We start from the raw sequence: 20,959 nt of genomic DNA, 5'->3' as shown, positions 1-20,959 counted from the left end.
ATGTTCTTCACTGTGTCTATTTGGCCAATCTTGATGTGGTTTTGGTTGACTTACTGAGCAAATGATCCACATTAAATTCTAGAAATTTTGTGTCTAAATTAATAATTTGGAGGAAATGTAATTGCTGCCTTGATTATGTCCTCTGGCAACGTTTTATCAAGCGTAGGAAGGAGCTTGTGTCTTTCTAGTAAAGGAGGCGCTGGATTTATGCCACGCGTGTACATTTATACACACGTGTTGTAGGGAGGAGGCTGGGGATTTGACTCCCACATGTGTAACAAAAGGACTTTGGTTAGAGAACAATCCGGATTTTGTTTTTGTGTTCATCTCGGCATTCATGTCATTATCTTTTCAGCATTAAAAACTGCTTTTGCTTTAAAAGTTATTGGTTTACTTTGTACTGAAAAGGTCAAAAGATCACAAGAGAATCCATCTTTTCAGATTTCAAGTTCTGTGGTTATCGAGAGTCAGAGCCCTAGAGAGGAAATACTGGGAGCAAAGGTTCGGGCTGTGTGATATTACACTACATATGTGTGTAAGTACTGTGTAAAATAGCTACCAAAAGATATAAACCTCTATTATTCATATCATAATTAGCACAAAGTAGCTGCAGAACTGTTTTCCGGCAGTATTTTACATTTCATAGTTTTGTAATTCATATTTCGTAACCACACGGGACGTTGTTTATCGGCTTTTGGATACTTCCATATCTTGGAATTGAATAGTGTTATTTGTTCACATGTCCAGTACCACAAATAAAAGGAGCAAAGAGAGAGTGCCTTTGTCAGGATAAGACATTGCAGAAAATCAAATTGTCAATAAGCATTTTCCTCCTTTGATAAAACTCCAATATGTCTCCTCATGTATACCCTTTTGCTTTTTTTGCTCAAGGAGCATATTGTTATGTGAAGAAGTCTTTCCAGCCTCCTGGTATCACTGTAAAATGTAACAGCAGTTAAAAGAAGAAAAAAAAATCCCTTATTAATTTTTAAATGAGCCTCCCTTTTCTGGCCAATCAGAAAATTTGTGGGCCGGACCTCACATGTGGCAATCAAATCACCGCTGCGCTTCTGCTCCTTTATGAATTAGTGATAGTTGCTCTTCCTTCGAACGGGCGCTGATTGGATCAGAGTGTGCCAGAGTTGTTGTGAAGGTGCAAAGGGGTGAGACAGAATCTAGTAGAGCTGTTGTAGTTTGAAGAGTGTGTGTGAGTGTGTGTGGGGGTGGGGGGTGGGCAATTGTATTCCATTCCTTTTTTGCCCTTCAGTGTCATCCAGGGATGATCTTGGTTTTAGCAGGGATTTCTACCTCCCCCAACACTACATCCCTTATTTTCCTCGCTCATACCCCCCCCCCTCCCCCGCTCTACCCATCTCAAGAAACTGATGTTAAATGGTTTGATGCTATTGTTGGATCCAGAAGGTATTATTTAAAGACAAAAACCTTAAGTGGGAAGAACCCTTTGTGTCAGTTTTGTCAAGACTGACTGGTGGTTCTTTTATCAAGAAAAAAACAAACAAAAAAACTTAAGATACACATTTTCAACCACATTTGTCTTTGGCAAGCAAATGATTAGCCTCCACCAATAGGAGGCCACCACCGAGAAAACTCTCCTCTTTTATATTCTGCCCGATAATTCCTTTCATTACCTCCTTCTTTGCTGTCAATGTTCATTAATAATCCCCTCAGCCATGTACCACCCATTTATATTCTCCTCTTTACTTCCTATAATCTGTCTCAGACATGTACATTTCTGATGTAAAACCCTGCAGCCTCATGTTTATCCATCGATCCGCCAGCGAGCGAGTGGAGACTGGAATACCCTGCATTTTAACAAATGTTAATGAAAGGTCAAACCTCAATCTGAAGCATAGTGGACAGATGTACACGGTCCATATCTGTAAATCCCTGTGTTGCTAAAACCAGATGTTGGACAAATGCATTGCATGTATGCCCCATCTACACACAAATTCATTCAGATGTGTGTGTTTGTGTGCGTGTGTGTGTGTGTGGTGTGGGTGGGGATTAGTTATCAGGCTTGTGGGTACTCCTTTCATAGGACATCAGCCCACCTCCTTCTCTCACAACATCTCTCTCTCTCTCTCTCTCTCTCTCTCTCTCTCTCTTACCTCTTCCCATCTGCACATCCATTCTGACCCACAATTGTTATCTATTTTTGGGATTGTCTGATTAGGGGCCAGATGTGCAGACGGTGTCTGGCTGCAGCAGAAGCCTGTGGATGATGTGTGTGTGCGTGTGTGTGTGTGTGTGAAGGGGGTAGTTGAGTGACATGGGGATGGAGTTTTAATCTGCCCACCACTAGGCTGTAATCAAGCTCTGGGCAGCACATAAAGGAGTAGGGGCGAGGGGTGTGTGGTGTGTGTGTGTGTGTAAGACTGGTCCATGTGCTGCTAGAGGCCTTTACCAACAAACCCATTCGAGTGCGTAAGAAAGTGTGTGCGGTGAACTATTCACTGGGTGTATGATTGCAACCTTTGGCCTCCTGCATGTGTAGTTAACCTCACAGAGAGACTAAGATGGCCAGCGAGGCGTGTGTGTGTGTGTGTGTGTGTGTGTGTGCAGAGGCGGGGGGTTGAGGAAGAGCAGGAGGGAGCTTCTGCAACCTCCTTAACAGAATAATGCAGAAATGAATGTCACCCACCTCTCTGTCATTCATCTCTCTTTCCTCTACTACTTGTATTAGCTTTACATGTAATCTTGACACATCCAGCTATGACAACCTTAAATATAAGTGGCTACAGATGATTATAGCGAGAATCCCCACAGAGAGAGAGACTCTCTCAGCAGAGATTTCCATCTTTGTGTCACACCTAGACATGATGAAAAATGAAGCCCTGTCAGTCTTCACATCAATTTAGCCATTTTTTTTGTCCTTTCAAGTGGTAGAAACCGTGAACGGTTTGATCTACAAGAGGTAAGATATGTTGTTCCCTGATTTTTTGTTGTTGTTGTTGTTGTTGAGTTTATGAGGTTGAATTCTTATGTTGTTAACAATTGTGATTGTAAATGGTTTTTAGCCTACTAGAATAAGAGCTCAGCTAAGCTACAACAATTCCTTTCCCATGACAAAGATGAATTATTCTTAGATTTAGATACTTTTACATTTGGAGATGCTGTTTGTGTTTAAGTGTGTAAGGCGTAGAAGTGCATTTGGATTGGACAAGACAGACGGTTAAAGCTTGTTAACATTCACAGTCACTGGTTTTTAGGTGTGAATTATTGATCCCAAGGTCCTCCGTTCTCCAGAGATGTTTGATGATGTGTCAGCTCTATACTGTTGAGATCTGGTTAGTTTGAGCACAAAAAAAAATACTTGCTTGGGTCGCTTGTGTGAATGATTTTCAGAGGAGTGAAGTCAGCACTAAGAGACTGGAAAGAGTTTTGAAGCTTATGGCCAAACAATAACCTCCATGCCACGGCGTCACCATGTTTTGAAAGCCAGGTTGCCTGCTAGTTGCTTTCAATTGTTCAACCACTTCATTTGGAGCACTAGTCTCTTTAAGAATGTGTTGAGAAGCTCGTAGTCCCACGATTTCCAAACTGGGGTATAAGCAGTTATGTCATATGGTAGACTCTCAAAGTCCTTCATGAAAAATAAGTGTGTTTTTATGTTTCTCCCACTTGTATCATGCAAAGACCTGCCTTTTCTCTCCGTCTGATTGGTTCTGAACCTGATCCATCTCACTCTACAAGCCTAAAAGTACGAGCCAAACAGAGGAAGTGCTTAAACCCAGAAGGTTTATGATCATGTCATCATGAGTTGGGGTGGGGGTGGGGGGCTGTAGCACCCTATATTTTACTTAACTTGCTCACATTGCCTGTAACAACCTCATCTCACGACCATGTTAGCCGCGTTAGCCTAGCAACTCCTGGTGCAAGTGCCCTCAGTGGAGTTAGAGGAGGTTCACTGCAGGAGGTTGAATGGTTCTGGGGGTGCATGTAACATATGACAAAGCATATAGAAGAAAAGGTTACATGAGGTTATCTCACTGAAGCAGCAGTTACATGAGCAGTTCCAGGTTCTCCTGTTTAACAGCAAACACCTGTTAGCAGTAGCACTGCCATCACTTGGTGGGAGTATCATGTTACTACCGAGTGCATGCTAAAACTGTACAGAAAAGATATATTTCAAGCCCAGTCTTGTTTAGTTTGAGCTGCAACTGTAGCAACATTAGAATTTCAAAACTGTTAAATAATACAGCAAGAAAAAAAAAAAAAAGACACAAAACCTATGAGCACATGTCTAGCACTTTCAGCTACTAATTCAACTTCATGTACTGAATACATTCAGCCGGCTACTAACACTCACGGAGGAGGATGTTGTTCACCCTGGACTGTGTTGAACTGATGATTGAAAGTCTGAACTGTTGAAGTTTTGTAACACATAAAGTTTCATTCTGCCCGAGCATTGGAAAATGTCATCGTTATTAAAAAAAAATGGAGGGCGAATTCTGTTTGTTATAGAAGGTGTGTATTATTGAAGGTTATCACAACAACTGTCAAGGGTCTCATCTGTTGACCCAACACTGCGGTGGCTGGTTGAGGACGCTCTCTTCATCTTTTTAAATAGCAAACCTAAAATGGCCAAAAAAAGTTTATTTTTGGACGTTTACAGATATTCAGTTTCAACTACATGTATGTTAGGCAATGTGGCAGAGTAAAAATATTATTAATATATGATATAGATGATCCAGAGGGCAAATATGGAAGGCCCTTTGAGAAACGAGGGGGATTCTGATATCTGCTTCCCCTTCTACCACATCCAGTTTCTGGTGTATGATGAACAAAAAAAATTACTCAAGTGAACTTCCGACACTAATTAATCTCTAATCAAATCTCTCCGCTCTCGTGTTTTAATTAACAAAGACACCCTCCAATCACTGTCATTCTCTAGCATAATCAAGACTTCATCTAGAATGCTGTCTTTTTAAGGATGAAGGTAAAGAAGAACAATAATCTGCTATTTTCAAAGCAGATATGTCATAGCAGGGTAAACACATATGGATTAGATGAATCATGCTTCCACCCCCATCATGTTTTTTTTGCCACAGTCATTCCAAAGAGCCATCATGCCCACTACCGGCGCCCTGACCCACCTAAATGGAACGGGGCCATAAACAATATTATTAATTACACTTATGGGGAGCCTGCAGTGACATGTTAAAATGGCTTCCGCAGAAAAAAAAAAGGAAAATGAAAGGTTGTGCTGTTCATCATTGGAACAAAATCTGAAATTATATACCGTACAATTCCTCTACTGTGTGATGTGGACAGCCGCCTCAAGCCAACATTACAAAGCTAAAACAGCGAGGTCTGTGGAAATACTGTATTTTCTATAGGGGATTTGATTCTTAGATGTGATGTCACAACCATCCAAAGTTGACTTCACCGCGAGCTGGGAGAATTTATAGTCCTGCGAAAGCCTGAACTTCATATGACATCAACCTTTTTTGCATTTACAATGACAAAGTACTACATTACCCGCAAAGTGTAGCAGCAACATCCATGGCAGGTTGCGTTCACCATTACTGTGGAAACAGATTTCCTGCATCCGTCACTGTTGGCTATTTGGAGTTTCACAAGGTGATGATCCTGGCTGGAGAAACATCCTGTATGTTGATCGTACTCGTTTATTTACCTTGGAGACAAAATATCATCATGTGAAACAGTGCTGGGTCAGAAGTATCATTTACAATGGCTATGGGTGAAGTAGTTTCTTAACCCACAGATACAGTCCTGTGACTTTTGCCTTTTTTCCCCGTTTTTATGGTCACAATTCATCGGGTAGTTGGTTGGCTTAGTACCATTTAAAATTCTTCGTATAAGGATTTTCTGAAATGTCAGTGGAGAAAATGAATGGGTGAATCACTTCCAGAACCAGAGCCATTCAATGTAGCACCCCCTTTATACACATTATTCAAGGATGGACTACACCTCGCCGTCTGTATGCCAGAGGCTGAATGGAACGAAGGATTCTGTTGCTGAGCCAACAACGGAAATAGACGCGCTGCTGAATCAACATCTGCATAAAAGCAACAGCTGGAATGGCTAAATCTTAATGTTTTTTTGTTAAATTTGCATATCATGCAATTTCCCTTTTGTGTTATATAGAATTTGATTGAATTTTGAAATTTCAATATGTATTTGTTTGAAATTCCAGTCATTTGACCACGCTAGTCCGTGCATTTGCAGCCATTACCTGGATAGATGCCCTTGATCCGTCTCCCCTTCCTTTGCCAGGAGCTGCCGGACCTCTCCCAGAATGCCCCTCAACCTGAAACTGAACGCTGATCCATGCAAAACCCCTATCAATCCAAATGGGAAATTAAAACAATGCCCCTGTTTATTCAGGTTCCACTCATCCCTGTCTTGGGCTGTCTGCCATTCTGAGGATTAGTCATGATGACAATCCTCTTGTTTAAAATGTTTTAAGTAGATGATTGTGGAGACCAGGGGTCAGCGGAGGCAGGGGGCTGTGGCAGAAAGAAAGGGGAAATGAATTCAAGCTTTCTGTAGACTCTGAGACGCTCCCTTATCACACAAGGTGTGATATTTATATGAAAGGAGCAGAAGCATTTACGGTTGCACGTGGAAGTATTAGATGATCAGCTTGTGTTCAGGTGGCAGTTTGCCATCCATCTAAATGTTGAGAAATGAGTTCCCACTTTATGCTTCATTGCTTCTGCCCTTTCCCAAGAACCTGCCTCCCTCCTATTTGACAACCTCCCTCCATTTTAATTGTATAGAGAGGTCAAGCAGTTCGTGAGTATGAAATGTTGCATTTCTTTGTTATCTGAATAATAAACCTCTCAGCTTTTTTATATGCTTACGGTTGTGCAGGAATTGATTGAGACAGCGCAGCCTCCTGGAGCACTTGTTAGGTCAGTTGTCCTTTAAAAGTCTGTTTTTTTTGTGTGTTTGTGTTTTTTTTTTTGTGGATCTCTACTCCCAGGGAGCAGCAGTTGGATTTATTGGTTGCTAAAAAGGTTCTATTGCAGATGAAGCCATAGGAAAGCACTTGCTTTTGAATTGAGAGGCAGGTAGAAATGCTCCATGAAACTAAATGTCAGCGGGCAGAATGTATCCCGCCTTGTTGCTCCAGTAACGTAGTGGTCGATGCGCTGCCTTGAGGTCTTCTGCATTTTTTTCGAGTGTCATTTGAAAAGAGTGCAATGCATTGAAAATAGTGGTGGATAATGGAATCCCACTCTTAAGCAGGTATTGAACGAATCTGAGATGAATTCATTTTAATTGTCCATCCTTTTTCTTTTTTTTTCGGTAGGATGAATTTTCGTCACTTTCAAACATTACGTGAATTATACAGACTTGCTGGCATCCACTTGGATATCGTGGATGAGAGATGTATTTTTTGTAAAAATGGAAGTTTTATGGATTCAAGCTCACATCGTCAGGTTGATATGTTGGATTAGATTAGATGACTCAAGGTCAAAATGTAATTATCTGTTAATGAGGAATGTAAAATGTGAAGTGCCCTGATTAGCAGCATAAGAGATAATATGCTGTTAGTCTCCACCCCACCACCACCCCTCACTGGTTATTTTTCATTTTCCGAACAGAGAAATCTGCTCATTAACAGCAATGTGTCTGGAGATTTATTGAACAAAAGCCTGTTGAGCACCAGGAGGACTCAAGGAGAGCCACTTAAAAAAACAAACAAAACGAAAAACAAGTGAAATACGAACATCCAAGCTGGGCAAATGTGAGGAGTTATAAAGACATCGTGATACATTTTCAAATTCAATAAAAGATGAAACAATACCATTTGTAGAAGTGTGTTTGATGTTGCTATATGATGTCAGATCCTTTGTTTGGTCTGTAGAATATTGCCAGTTTCTGCATCCGTCTGTTTCACCCACTTTCCCTCCAGGCCCAAATTTGCAAAATGGAGAGAAATGCAAATGCCGACTAAGACTGTAATAAAGGAAAACAATTCTTCGTTTGTATGGATTAGTAATATCAGATGAGCAGCAGAACAGTCTTTAACTTTTGGGTAATCTCACACTCTGCAACTTGGTTTTGATTTGTTACCATTTTAAACGACTTCACTCTTTCTTTGTTGGCTTCTGCACATTTGACTGAATCTTTACCCTTTGATCTTTTCCCTTTTTTGTGTATCACTCTACATGCCAGAGGCATGTACTCCACATCATATAACCACTGCGTATGCGCGCACACTCACACACACACACACACACACACGCTCGCTCGCTCCTTCCCTTAGCATCATATGAAAAGCTTGGCTGTCCTCTGCAGTTTGAAAGGCACCACAGTGCAGTGGCTCTGCTACCTCTCTCCATGAATAAATTTATCCTGATTCATACAATTGAAATCAGAACTATAGCTTTGTTAGGATTGTCAGGATTGATCATTAACTGCCAAATCACTGCAGTCCTCCATATCCAATTACTTTTTCATCATGTACGTATTTTTTTTGGTGTTGTCTTCAATGCGGTGTGGAGGGAGGGGGGGGGGGTGTTGCTGGAGGAGGAGAATTTTTTGGCACGTTCCCCTGTGAATCCCAACAGCCACTTTGGCAACAAATTGTCTTTGATATCTTCTACACTTAAAAAAAGAAAGCATGCCTGATGGAAAGAATCAGGATGGAATATTGCAAAACACTGAGATGATTCAAGACGTGGTTTCGACTGGACTTTCTTCCAACCTCCGTATTTGTTTGCAATGTTGATAATTTGTATATTATATGGTGGCTTGGCTTCAGGTACTACTTGCAAATGCCGGTATACTTGTAGTGAAGTTTTATTTATTTATTTATTTCAGCTGGATGAATGTGACCAATTGGAAAGAGAAAAAATACTGGGTGAAGTAAAGAGAAAAATGGTAAAAAAAAAAAAGAAATAATTCAGTTTCTATGGCTTAAACATTGTTTCATCAATACGAGATCATGACACTTCTATGTTCCTGCCGCCATCACAAATATGGCCGTGTAGTATTACCATATTCTTTAAATCTGGTTAGTTTTTCCTTCGTTTTCAAAGCAGACTTTTTGCCTCCTGCTGCAGCTACCACTTATAACTACAAACAGAAGCCCACCTGTTCTCACTCTTTCTACTTCATAGAGAGAAAACTCACTCGGAATAGATTTATTTACTTATTTGATGTTGTGTCCCAGATTGCGGGGTGCGATCCGCGCGTTCGGATCATTTTGTCTCTATTAGGGGAAAACCCTTAAATCCCTGGAATTCATTTAGCAGATGGGAACAGGTTATTTTAATTACTTTAAAATCTTGGAACAGTGAATACACCTGAGGAATTAACTGTCCAAAATCAGTATTGATTTTTTTTTTTTTTTTTTTGTCCCTTAAGGATTGTAAAGCAGGTTTATAGATAAGATACAGGACACTGGTGTATTCAGATCTGTTAATGTGGTAATTTGCAGGGTGCACTGTGTGAACATGATTTGAAGTGAAACAAATTTTGTTGATTTTTATAATTTTTTTACAAGAAGTCTGGAATTGAGCTGCCAGCATTACACTGATTGACTGCCAGCGGTAGGTAAAGGTCTTTTTCTCTCCATCCCCTTGATGTTTTTTTTTTTTATAAACACAATACAAGATAGCAGGATTTTCAGGCTAAGTCAGCTCAAACTCTGTTCAGAAACAGAGCAAAATGTTTAGAGCTTGGATTCAATATACGATTAAGATAATGCTGAAACAGTTTTTTGTTGTTTTTTTTTTTTTCATCTAAAAGGAATAGTTTTAAAAGCCAGACGGAAAATAAATCTACTGGTAAATTCACCTGAGGGTGATAAAGAAGTTAGCATTTGTTTCTTATTAGCTAACTTTCAAAACTTGTACTGCCCCCTATTGATTTCGTGTGAAATATAAAGCTTGTTGAATTACAAATGACACCTTTAATCAAGAAAAGTTAGTATACTGCCAACATTTTGATTCATACTCAAAATGAAAATATTCACACTGTTGGTCAAATATGAAATAAAGACGTGCCTCGCATGGGTGTGAAAATCGGAGAAAATTTAAACGCCCTGATCAGGTTAATAAATTAGAAGGTACCAGAAATTAATCCACTTATTCATACATGAGCAATGCTACAGTCTATGGTAATAAACAGTCTGCTTAATTACCATTTAAATGCTAATGAATGAGTGTGTCTGAAAGAGCCGTCAATATAAACACAGACAAACCTCCTCCTCAGGTTTTCTTTCTTCTTTTTTCTTTTACTTCTGGTTAATATTCACATTTACGCCAACACATCCCTGAATGCTCATGGGCATGCATATTTGATAAGGCAACTCTTCTATGCGACTACAACAGGTGCACAGTGGCACAACAGAAGAAGGGTGTGAAACCAGAGAGCGTCGCCTGTTGATATGGTGTCAGTGACCAAGTGTCTTTTTTTTTTTTTCCTCTCTGCTCCTCTCTGGTTTCATGTAATGGAAGAAGACACCACCTGACAGTACACCACGTGAAATTCAATATTTAAAAAAAAAAAAAATGGAGGCATGGGTGATTCCAAAAATAAGTGATGAGACGGTGCTAAAGAACTCAGGTTCTTTCGTACTGTTTTTTCCTTTTCCAGAACACATGCTACCTCTTAAATTACGAAGAGACTATTGTTTTGGAATTGATTCACATTTGTAATGTCCCCCTGTCCGCCTGCAGCTACTGGCAGCAAGAGGAGCGCGACTGGCCGTAATTTTCAAAGCAGTGTGTGGTTTACTAACAGTCACCATTTCTCTGTAGGATGCTTCTTCCCAAAAAATATCTCTTTTCCCCTGTGGTCTAATATCTATTGGTCTGTTTTTCTTCTTTTCAAGCTCGACCAACTGTTTCATTCTTTTCTTTCATGCTTCTGCTCTGCTTCTGGCTCCACTAACCTCTGACCTCTTCAGACTGGCAGTATGAGGGTAAGAGGGCTCCACTGTCTGTTCCTTTAATTTTAATTTTTTTCCCCTCCATGTTCCCATATCACCACTTCCTTCCACATGTATCTCGCTCTCCTCTTCCTCCTCCCCCTCTTCCCTGTTGAAAGACATTTAATCCTGAACTTTTTTCCTCGCATCAGCTGCAGAACGCCATGCGTCGTCTCTATTCTAGACACACCCCCCCCCCCGCTCCTCATCTCCACCTCTCCTACTGCCCCATCTGGTGCTGTCTGTCAAGCTGCCATTACCTGTGTCCCGTGAGCTCCCACCATCTAGCTGCTGTGACCTCCATCTGTGAAGCTGCTCTCGTCAGTGCTCTGCTCATGAGGTTGCCACATGCTTTGACCACCCCCGTTGTCACTATCGTACAGTCCTTTCTTGTGATCGTCTATGTGGTAGCGGTAACTGATTATACCTGCCACAAAAAAACATGTATAATTTAATTTGATTTAATTAATTTGATTGTGCAGTCCTGATTTAGACTTTATTTTAAATCAGTCCTTTATTCCAAAGTGGAGGCAGTGGGGAGTGTATTCACAGTATTAAAAGTTAAGTGTTCATTCTGTATAAAAATAGTCCATGCACTGCAGCTCATGTATTATTATATAGTATGTTTAATTAATAGTGATTTGTCACTGCATACTGAATTACTGTAGCATTCTAACACTGAAGCTAGTTGAGCAGGATTTTATTTACTGGAAGATGAGTCAGAGAGGATATGAAACCTTTTGGAATTCTACATTTTTTCTCATCTGGGAAATATTGAGTAACTTTACCTCTTCTGCCTTAAATGTTAATGAAACCTGATCAGGAGTTTAACGTACTAAACCCCTGTCGGTGTAACTGGTAGAAAAAACACTATACGTGAAATGTGGCAAGAGACCACCAACTTTTTGAAATGTAAACAAAAACCAAACAACTAAACTGTCTGGATACAGAGAACAGGATATGGCATCTGAGCCTCATCAGTCCTGTAGGAAAGTTGCTCAGTAGCACATGAAGCCAAAAAAATGAAGTTTTCGGTAAAAGGGGGACACCACAGCTCATTCTCTACAGTCTGTCTATACTAGCGACTTGCGCCTTAAGCTAACTTGGTTGGGGATAATTTAACTTTATACGTCTTGCAAAAATGAAGACGGTTGAAACATTAAAAATGTGTCTGTGGGAAAATTGGCTAAAATTGGCTTCACTAGCTCTGCACACTTCCTGTATCCAGATAATAGTAAACACCATGAAAAATGCAAAAAAAAAACAAACAACAACAACACTATACTGAAAAAGAGCAGTTCAATGGACCCCTTGAGAGTAAAATCCTATGACAGAGAACTCTGAAAATCAGAGCATGTGTTTTACTTCCCGTCATTGATTTCAAAACATGCTCACTCCAATAGTAAATTAACATGTTGTCATTTTGATGAAATATGTTAGCATTAAAACTACTGAATTCACACTACTTTTTCTTTCTTTATGTATACAGAGTGTAAGCTGTCCCGGCCAGGCCCCCCCGCTACGATCGTAACCATCGACGAGGAGAGCCCCAATGGTACGTACCAGACAGTCACTTAAGCTCACTGGCCACTTTATTAGGTACAGCCATACAATATAATGCAGCCCACAACAGCTCTGCAGTGAAAAACTGCTTTTATGAAACTCATTTTGTTGAAACTCGTCGGTCAAAGCTATTATTATCATTGTAAAGGCAAAAATGATGAGAGTGTACACTTCACTCTGTATCAGAATTGTAAATTCTTCTACGCTCAAGTGCCACGAATGACACTTTTGGGATTGTTTTTGTACCGCGGTGACTGTTGCTTTGGTAATGCAATACATATTAATACTTCTCCTGTTGGGACTGTGCGGTGTTGTTGCGTAATAGAATACAGTCGCTCGGCTGATGGCTCTTGGGGGAGGTTGGTTATCGGAGATGTTTTGTCAGACATATTGGATTGTCATTTGGAATTAAAGATAAATAAATTCTTGCTCTTCTTGGTGTGTATGTTTGTACTGCTCTCCCAGGGTGAAGAGGAAGTGTATGTGTGTGTGTGTGTTTGAATGAGTGAATACAGATGGTGTTTGGCATACAGTCTCCTCCCTCAACATACCTCCACGACTGCAACACACTTGAGTTTGTTAAAATCTTTCTTTTCCTCACATTTCTTCTCTTTTCATGCTGTATTATCTTGATCAATGTGTCGTGTGTGTGTGTGTGTGTGTGTGTGTGTGTGTGTGTGTGTGTGTGTGTGTGTGTGTGAGATAGAGCATCAACTGCTGTTTGGAGAGGAGCTATATGGTCACTGGGGAATGAGAAATGCATTTCCCCCAAATGGAACAGGTGTGTGTTTGTCTGAGTCGCTTCTCCCTGCAGATATTAAGACCGCATGTTAACTGAGTTTAATGAGCAGCTTTCACTGAAGGTGGGACCCACAGCTTGTTTATAACTCAGATGATGACTTCACATATGTTCCACTTCTCCGACTCTGCTGTGCTGCTTTTACATTTTTTTGTTGTTGTTTTTTCTCTTTCCACCTCATGGATAGTACCGTGAGAAACAAAGGATGTCAACGGTTTGGTTTTGAAAAGTTGAATACGGACCAGAAACGTAGTTTGAAGAGTATGGCGCTGTTGCTGCAGCCAGCATAACACCGTTTACCTCTTACTATGTCCGCAAGAAACACACCAGGGAGTATGAGAGTCTATGATTGACAGCCACAAAAGCAGAGTTATAGAAAAAACCCAGACTCGGTCAACAAACACGATCCTGATTGACACAGCGTTTTTCATGCCAAGCCTGTAAACCTCAGTATCTGGTTGTGATATATTTTCTTTAATAGCGGTCACATTTTAGGCATGTAATTGTATCTGTTTACAGTTATAGTTTCAGCATTTCTTTTCATTTACCTTTCAAGATTTCAACACTTCAAAGTTTGTGAAATGCTTGGATGAAAATTTGCACTACTATCGAAAGGACAGAAAATCATTGTTATCAGTGAAACGACTTAACCGTGACTGTATTTGATTTAGTAATTTTATTTTTCTTCCCACTTCATTAAAGCCTACTTAGACTTGTAAGACATGTTGTTCATCTAAAATTATTTATTTTTATTATATATATATATATATATATATATATATATATATATCAGATGAGCCTAGATGAACACTCTTCTCTTAGTTGATTTTTTTGTTGATAATAAAACCGCATCAGTTGAATATGCAGAAGATATATACAGAGGATGTGTATTATGATCAGGATATGAGATGTCCTGTGTTCGGATATTAGATTTTAGTCATATCGCACAGCCCTAGTGGCCAGCTAAGTGTGTGTGTGTGTGTGTGTGTGTGTGTGTGTGTGTGTGTGTGTGTGTGTATGAGCAGATATGCATATGTGCATACATGTGCCCCAAGTGTATGATTTGGTGGCTGTGTGTCAAACATGGCCACCATTTATCAATGCAATAGCCTCCAATTCAGGCTGTCATACTGTCTAACCTACTCCTTGCTCTCCCTGTGTGCAGCTGTAATTTAGGACTTTGATCGATTGCTGGAGGGATGTGTGAGATAGGTAGCCAAGCCGGCATCCCAAAGCCTCCCTCACCTCACATGTTCCCATGCTGTGTGTGTGTGTATGCGTGTGTGTTTGTGTGTGAGGGATTTGCACTAATCTTCCTCATATAGCACTCATTTACCTGGGATATAGGTCTTTTCTGGCTCCGCCATCCTTTTATTTATCTCTCAGTGATGAAACGGCAGCAGAGACCGTCCTCCCCGTAATGGAATGTAAAACAGGCAACCCCGCCGTTATTGACCAAAGCAATTATCCATCTAAATGTGTTTCATCTCTTCTTTGCTTTCACACAGAAACCATACAAATGGCTCATAATAAGGTTCCATCCTTTCTGAGCATTTGCCTTTATGCTCATTCAGTACAATATATCAGTGAATGGAAAAGCAAACAACATAATCACCCGTCTGCCTGCCTCTGTTTGGTCAGGGTCAGAAAACAGACATGCAAATAAATATAAATATCGGTTTCCCCCTGGGTCTTCAGAAGAACACGTTTAACACCAGTCAGACATGTCAGACAGTATAGGTTCCCCGTGGAAATGCCTTGCTGCTCACAAACGCGCAATGCAAATGGAAAAAGCGCTATATTTTCTTCATTCATTGATTGTCTGGGGTGGATTTATGTTTGAACAGGTTTAAACAACAGGGTTTGGAATAGATATTGGGGAAAATAAACTCTTTTTTTCTAGTTTTTTTTTTTTCCACTCATTTTTTTTTCTTTCTTGTTTTATCCTTGAAGGTTTTTCACTTTGAAATTGGGTATAATCGCGAGGGGATAGCCGTCTAGTTGCTCGGATGAAATGCAATATGTTTAATTTATCCAAGCTACTGCTTCTGGTGGCCCAGTGACAGGTTGCTAGACGCGGCGCATAATGTCTCGCTCCCTTTAAGAGTAGATCTCTATTGGGAAGACAAAGCCTGTTTTCTATAGGCTCCTTTGCTTATTCAGTCTATGAGCTAAATCCAAAAGCAGTTAATTAGATTGGAGATTTCTATCTCATGGAGAAGAGCAACTGGATATCAAGGGAGGGAGGGAAGTGAGGAGGTATATTTCCTCATTGACGGAAAGCTTCCTACATCAGTGGGGGGAAATTACTGTGTCCATAAATGATGATACTCTCTTCTATAGCTCTTATCTTCGATCTGCAAATCCATGATTTGTATCAACTATTGCCTGAAGCGTGTGAGGATCTTCACAACCGCTTGCATAACAAGCAACAGCTTATGGGAAAACGGCGATGATCTTTGTGGCTGGAGTATTTTTTTTTTTTTATCACAAATAAGTCAAGTTGAACGTTCTTTTACGCGTCGTATCTGCCCTGATAGATGAAGTCTAAATGATGATAAATTGTCGTGTTCTTGAAGGCTAATACCCACTTGACCTAAAGCAATCAAAGTAAAAATCCTTCCTCAGGATGATGATGATGATGATGATGATGATACAAGTAATAATGTCAATCTCTGAAAGGCTTGACCTTAAACTTTACCCTCTGGATACAGCCAGTGTCTAAAACAATTGACTTTATGGATAATTGAAGCAATTCACCAGCAGGAAAGAAATGCAGTGCTACAAGATTTTTAGAGGGGTTCGTTTGGTTGGTGCAGCATTTAAAAAAAAAAGCTTTAATTTTTTAATATATATATAGCAGAAGTAAGCAATTGGCTGCCGCACATGGAGGTAGATTTATGAAAGAGCAATGGGAAGTAACTTGTAAAGGTGTTCTTGAGTTAAGATTTCATCGATTTCAGACTTTAATCTCGTCCGCCTGAGCGTCCCCGTTCTAACCTTGGAGGTTACGTGAGTCTCACATCAACTCTTCAGCGAGCCCATGGTTCAGTTTGCGTTGTTTGGTCACGTTTCGGTTTGTTTGCTACCAGACTTCTGCTATTGCAGGGTTGAATGACACCCTGCAACCTGGGTGTGATGCGGGCTACGAAGGTGTGCAAATAAATGAAGTGGTCTGGCACCGGCACACATCTTTTGCATACAGTGAAGGAGGGATCAAACTCCTGTGGATGGAGGGGGGAAAAAAAATCCAGATATAATGTATGACGCTGCAATATATTCTATGTGCCCCTGCCTCTCACCTCCCTTGTTATGGTGACAATGTGGAGCCTATATAGCTTGACATGGGAGAGGATTTTCACTCCTGTCCTGCTCCCATGAGGAGATATGACACCAGATCTGCAAGATTCCCAACCAAATATTAGACTTGGAAATGTCAGTTGGTGACGTAGGCGTGCTCTAGCTGGGAGCAATGCGAGTGCAGGGGTAGGGTGCAACTTGACTGCTGGCCTTGGTCATGCTGGCTTGTCACCGCCATATTTCCGCATAACTCCTCCCACCCCCTTGCCAATTAGATCATCAATCAGCGGAGTTTTTATCAGCACAATTGGACGATCTGAAAAGCGTTTGCCCAAAAGTATTTGAGACATTGAAGAGAAGAAAAATAGCCCCAGCAAATGATAGAAGATGCATAGTCACACTGAGCTGGAATTGCATAAATAAACATAGTCGCCGCTGGGGTTCATTCTTTTATGGCCGCCTTTCCAGTAGTCCCATCCCTATTTCAGGTTTTCCACAAAGGAAACTTTCTACTACCCAGTTTATCATATGCAAATATATGTTTACCATGTTGAAAGCGTGTATTCCGCACATTTCACACGTGAGTCTAACATGATTTCAGTTGTTAAAAATACAGTGTAAAAGTAACACGTTTTTTTTTATGCTCATGACAAATCCTTTTATTTTTTTAATGTAAGAGCCGATATAGTTAATAAACACTTGGCTAAGTTATGGAAAATATCCGTGCTTTTGATGTATTGCTCAAAAGATGCCGTGTGTAAATCTAGAATGTACAGATTAGATATGAATTAGTTCCTTAAAGTCTGCTTGCGGTGAAGTTAACATATAGAAGCGCGTGTTGTTAGAGGTTAGAATACACATGAGCTGCAGTTCCCTCTGATAAAATTGGACGCGACAGTTTCCTTGATTCTGATTCGCATGACTGATTTGTATACTGTGTTTCTTCAAGTAAAAGGCGGTAGTCAATTAAATGACGGTTCTCCAATAGCGGCTGTGGCATGAATAAAATAAAATAAAAAGAACAACAAAAATATAAAAAATCAGGAACTGGGAGACGAGCAGGACAAATGAGTATTAATGCTAAAATATGAGCAAATATACTTATCAAACACAAAGAGCTAGAAATAAAGGCCTCTCTCTAATATAAGTGCGCCTCAATAAAAATCTGCAGCGGAGGTTAATAAAGGCTCCAGCAGCTACACTTCACACATGGCCAACTCAAATTATGTAACCTGGGCATCAACCTTCTTTATACCTTGTTTTTGCTTTCTTTTTTTTTCTCTACACTTCTTAAAAGATGTACACATTTCTGCCCTTATGCTAGACTTAAAGCCTCATACATCTATAAGCTCCCCCGCTGACATCTATTGTTTCAAAGCAGCTGAACTCATGACTGTGGTTGTTTGAAGATTTATCACAGCAAAGCGTTGCGCTACATACTCGTTTTGGGGAGGGGCTGAATTTGAAGAGGATGTCACTTCTTTTTAGTTGCAACTAATGGAGTTAAATTATAAACTGCAGTCTGATCGGTGAGCTAGTTTCACCAAGAGAAAATGAGCCACGTTTTAAATACATTTGAAATAAACATTCAACTATCTCTAGCCAATACACTACCAGTGCTTGAATTCTACAGTTGTGCCTTACAAGTAGGGCAGAAGCTGAAAAATTGGATTCTACTTTTCTGAACAAAACTAAATCAAGTCATGAAATCCCCAAATTGATTTCTTTTATATTTTATATAGAGAACTTAATATACTCAGTATCAAATTAAATCTGCAGATATTTTGTACATTGAAAAAGCTAGAGTTTATTTCATTATAGATCTGGTGGGGGAGACATTGTTTCATTCAGCCACAAATGAAAGCTTAATATCAAGTTTCAAGCCAGAAATGGATTCAAATTGGGATTAATCCACTCAAATCAGGAAATACTGATTCGTCAACTTGTGAATCAGTTAAACACTCTGGATTCTCGAAATCAGTGGTGATCCAAACAATGGTGAACAAGTTGAGTTTCATCAGTTTTTTTTTTCTCCTTCAAATTGATTTCAAAGATTCTAAAATTTCACTGGCTTGGTATGAAGATCTTTCCATATCCTGAAAGTTTAACAGGCCGGATCAGTAACTTGTAAAGACAGAAAAGACGAACTGAACATCCTTTTAATGTAAAGGAATTAAGCAGCGGAGTATGGTCGAATTAATGACAAGCTTGATGGAGAGAAAGAGGGTAGGGGATTGAATTAACTTTAAGGAGAGAGGCTAATGAGTCCGTGGTGGCTGAGGGAAAGTGAAAAAAACAAACGCTCACATAGGCTGTCTCATCTCATTAATTGTTTAAACCTGCTAACACACTTCCTTGAGCAGGCCCTCAGAATCCCAGAGGCGGACGTGTAGACACTGGACTTCGGGAGAAAAGACTGTTAAACAGACTGGGAGATTATAAACATCGGCTCTTGAAATTTCCTGCGTTTGCCATCTTTTAGTCTCCATCCAGGACATGGTAGTGCAGTGGTCAGCACTGTGGCCTCACAGCAAGAAGGTTCTGGGTTTTAGCCCTGGCTCGGGAACGGGATCTTTCTGTGTGGAGTCTGCATGTTCTCCCTGTTCCTGTGTGGGTTCTCGCTGGTACTCCAGCTTCCTCCCACAGTCCAAAGACATCAAGAGGGGACGAGGCTGATTGATACTCTAAATTGACCATAGGTGTGGCTGTGAGTGTGAATGGTTGACTGTCTACATGTGTTGGCCCTGTGATGGACTGATGACCCGTCCAGGTTGAACCCCTCCTCTTGCCCAAAGGCTGCTGGGATAGCCCCCCCCCCCCCCCCCCCCTCACGACCCTTAATGGGATAAGCGGTAGACATTGAATTGATAGGCTCCATTCATTTTCAGTGTCAGGTCAATTTTTTACTGCGTTATTCTCTACATATCTCTGAATCAGGACATCATACCACAAAAGTACATGCGAAATGATTGAGCAAAGTCTAATGGATGTAGTCGTGAGTGAGTACATGTGACACGTTGACCCCCTTTTTACATTACAAAATGATCCATTAGTCAGCTTTAATCGTTCACCTCACTTTAATAGTGTGATTTGCTTTTCCCAAACAGGATATGACATCAGGAGTAGATGCACAAAGCTACTGTTCCACTTAAAGTAGTGCCCTGTGATGGCGAAAATATCAGCAGTGTGACAACCAAGACGTCCTTGAGTCCTCTTTTTGAGTCGGTTCATGTGTGAGTTAATGACGCGAGATATTAAAGTACCATTAAGGTAGAAAGGTTTTATACAAATACAGTGTATTCACGTTCACATCAGTATGTTGCCTGTGGACTTGAGCAATCTGAATCCTCCATGAGGGCTGAATACACTCCTAAACAATGTACTATTGTGTTTTTAACTGTGAAAACTAGAGGGAAAATTAATTCACATCTGCCTTTATTCATATTGATAAAGCTGGTAAAGACCACGAAGGCCACTAAGTTTATTCATACAGGAATAATATAATTATAATACTATCAGGGCCTGAAGGCAAGGCTCAAGCACACAGCTGTGGTAAAATTACAAAGTTTGGACATTTTAATAACCTGTACAGTTTGGAAAAGGGCAGAGATGTTTCCAAAAATACCTGGCAGGTGATTGGATGAACCATCTGTTAGTCACCAAACAGGGTAATTTTAACTAATCAGAACTCGTGCGGAAGCCAAAAGTATTTAGTAAGAATGAAAACAAGTTTTCTATGGAGGTAAAGCCTTTTTCGCTCTTCTTTAAGGGAATAACTGTCTAAATTTTTGAACAATCTAACTGACGTTACACTTAAACCACACCCCTATCCCCTCAAAGGACTTCTGATTGGTCAAAACCACGGGGAGTTGGGATGCAAGTTTGAAGCCTGCCACCATTGTTTCATTACATCGTGATCTTGCAAAACCGACTTCCTTGCAAGGTTACATTCGTCAGTTTGTGTTATATTTTGAGAACTCCTCTACATGCGTGTCCCTCATCTTTTTAACTTCCTGTCTTTGTTTCACAGTCCCACTTGTGTTGTCTCGCCCCCAATGAGCGGCCAGTTTGAACTGGTTTGAAAGGACTAAAATCTTTACTCGGCTAAAGAAATATACTAGAAAACAAATCAAGGTTTGCAGTGAAGATTAGTGAATCCGAATGGAAAAGAACAAGAATGAAGAATCCAGGTGGAAAATATCCAACTGAGCGTGTAAAAACAAAACTACATCCAAACAGGAAGGGAAATTATTTTGGAGTGTAACAGCAAAAAGAAACATTGAAGAATCCACCAGTGTAGCGGATAACCATCCAAGATTGCCAACCGGAAAAATCTGGTGCACACTTGGGTAGGATTTCTAAAA

General features: G+C 40.3%; 1 protein-coding gene across 5 annotated transcripts in view; it reads left to right on the top strand.

The window, feature by feature from the left end:
* LOC147247430 (protocadherin-15-like) overlaps positions 1-20,959 on the top strand; it is a 212,033-nt gene that overhangs the window by 70,891 nt on the left and 120,183 nt on the right. For 3 of the 5 annotated variants that reach the window (XM_086181511.1, XM_086181507.1, XM_086181508.1), the window contains 2 exons: positions 10,913-10,927; positions 12,423-12,488. In XM_086181511.1, the coding sequence (XP_086037637.1) occupies positions 10,913-10,927; positions 12,423-12,488 (81 nt within the window). The remainder of the gene's footprint in view (positions 1-10,912; positions 10,928-12,422; positions 12,489-20,959) is intronic. The other 2 variants (XM_086181509.1, XM_086181510.1) reach the window with 1 other exon arrangement.

This window comes from Aulostomus chinensis, chromosome 16 (assembly GCF_037954235.1).
Source record: "Aulostomus chinensis isolate RoL2024-O1b breed Wild chromosome 16, RoL_Achi_v1.0, whole genome shotgun sequence".
In the NCBI taxonomy this organism is placed as follows: Eukaryota; Metazoa; Chordata; class Actinopteri; order Syngnathiformes; family Aulostomidae; genus Aulostomus; species Aulostomus chinensis.
The sequence above is the reverse complement of the archived record's forward strand: the minus strand, read 5'-3'. Positions and strand labels throughout refer to the sequence as shown.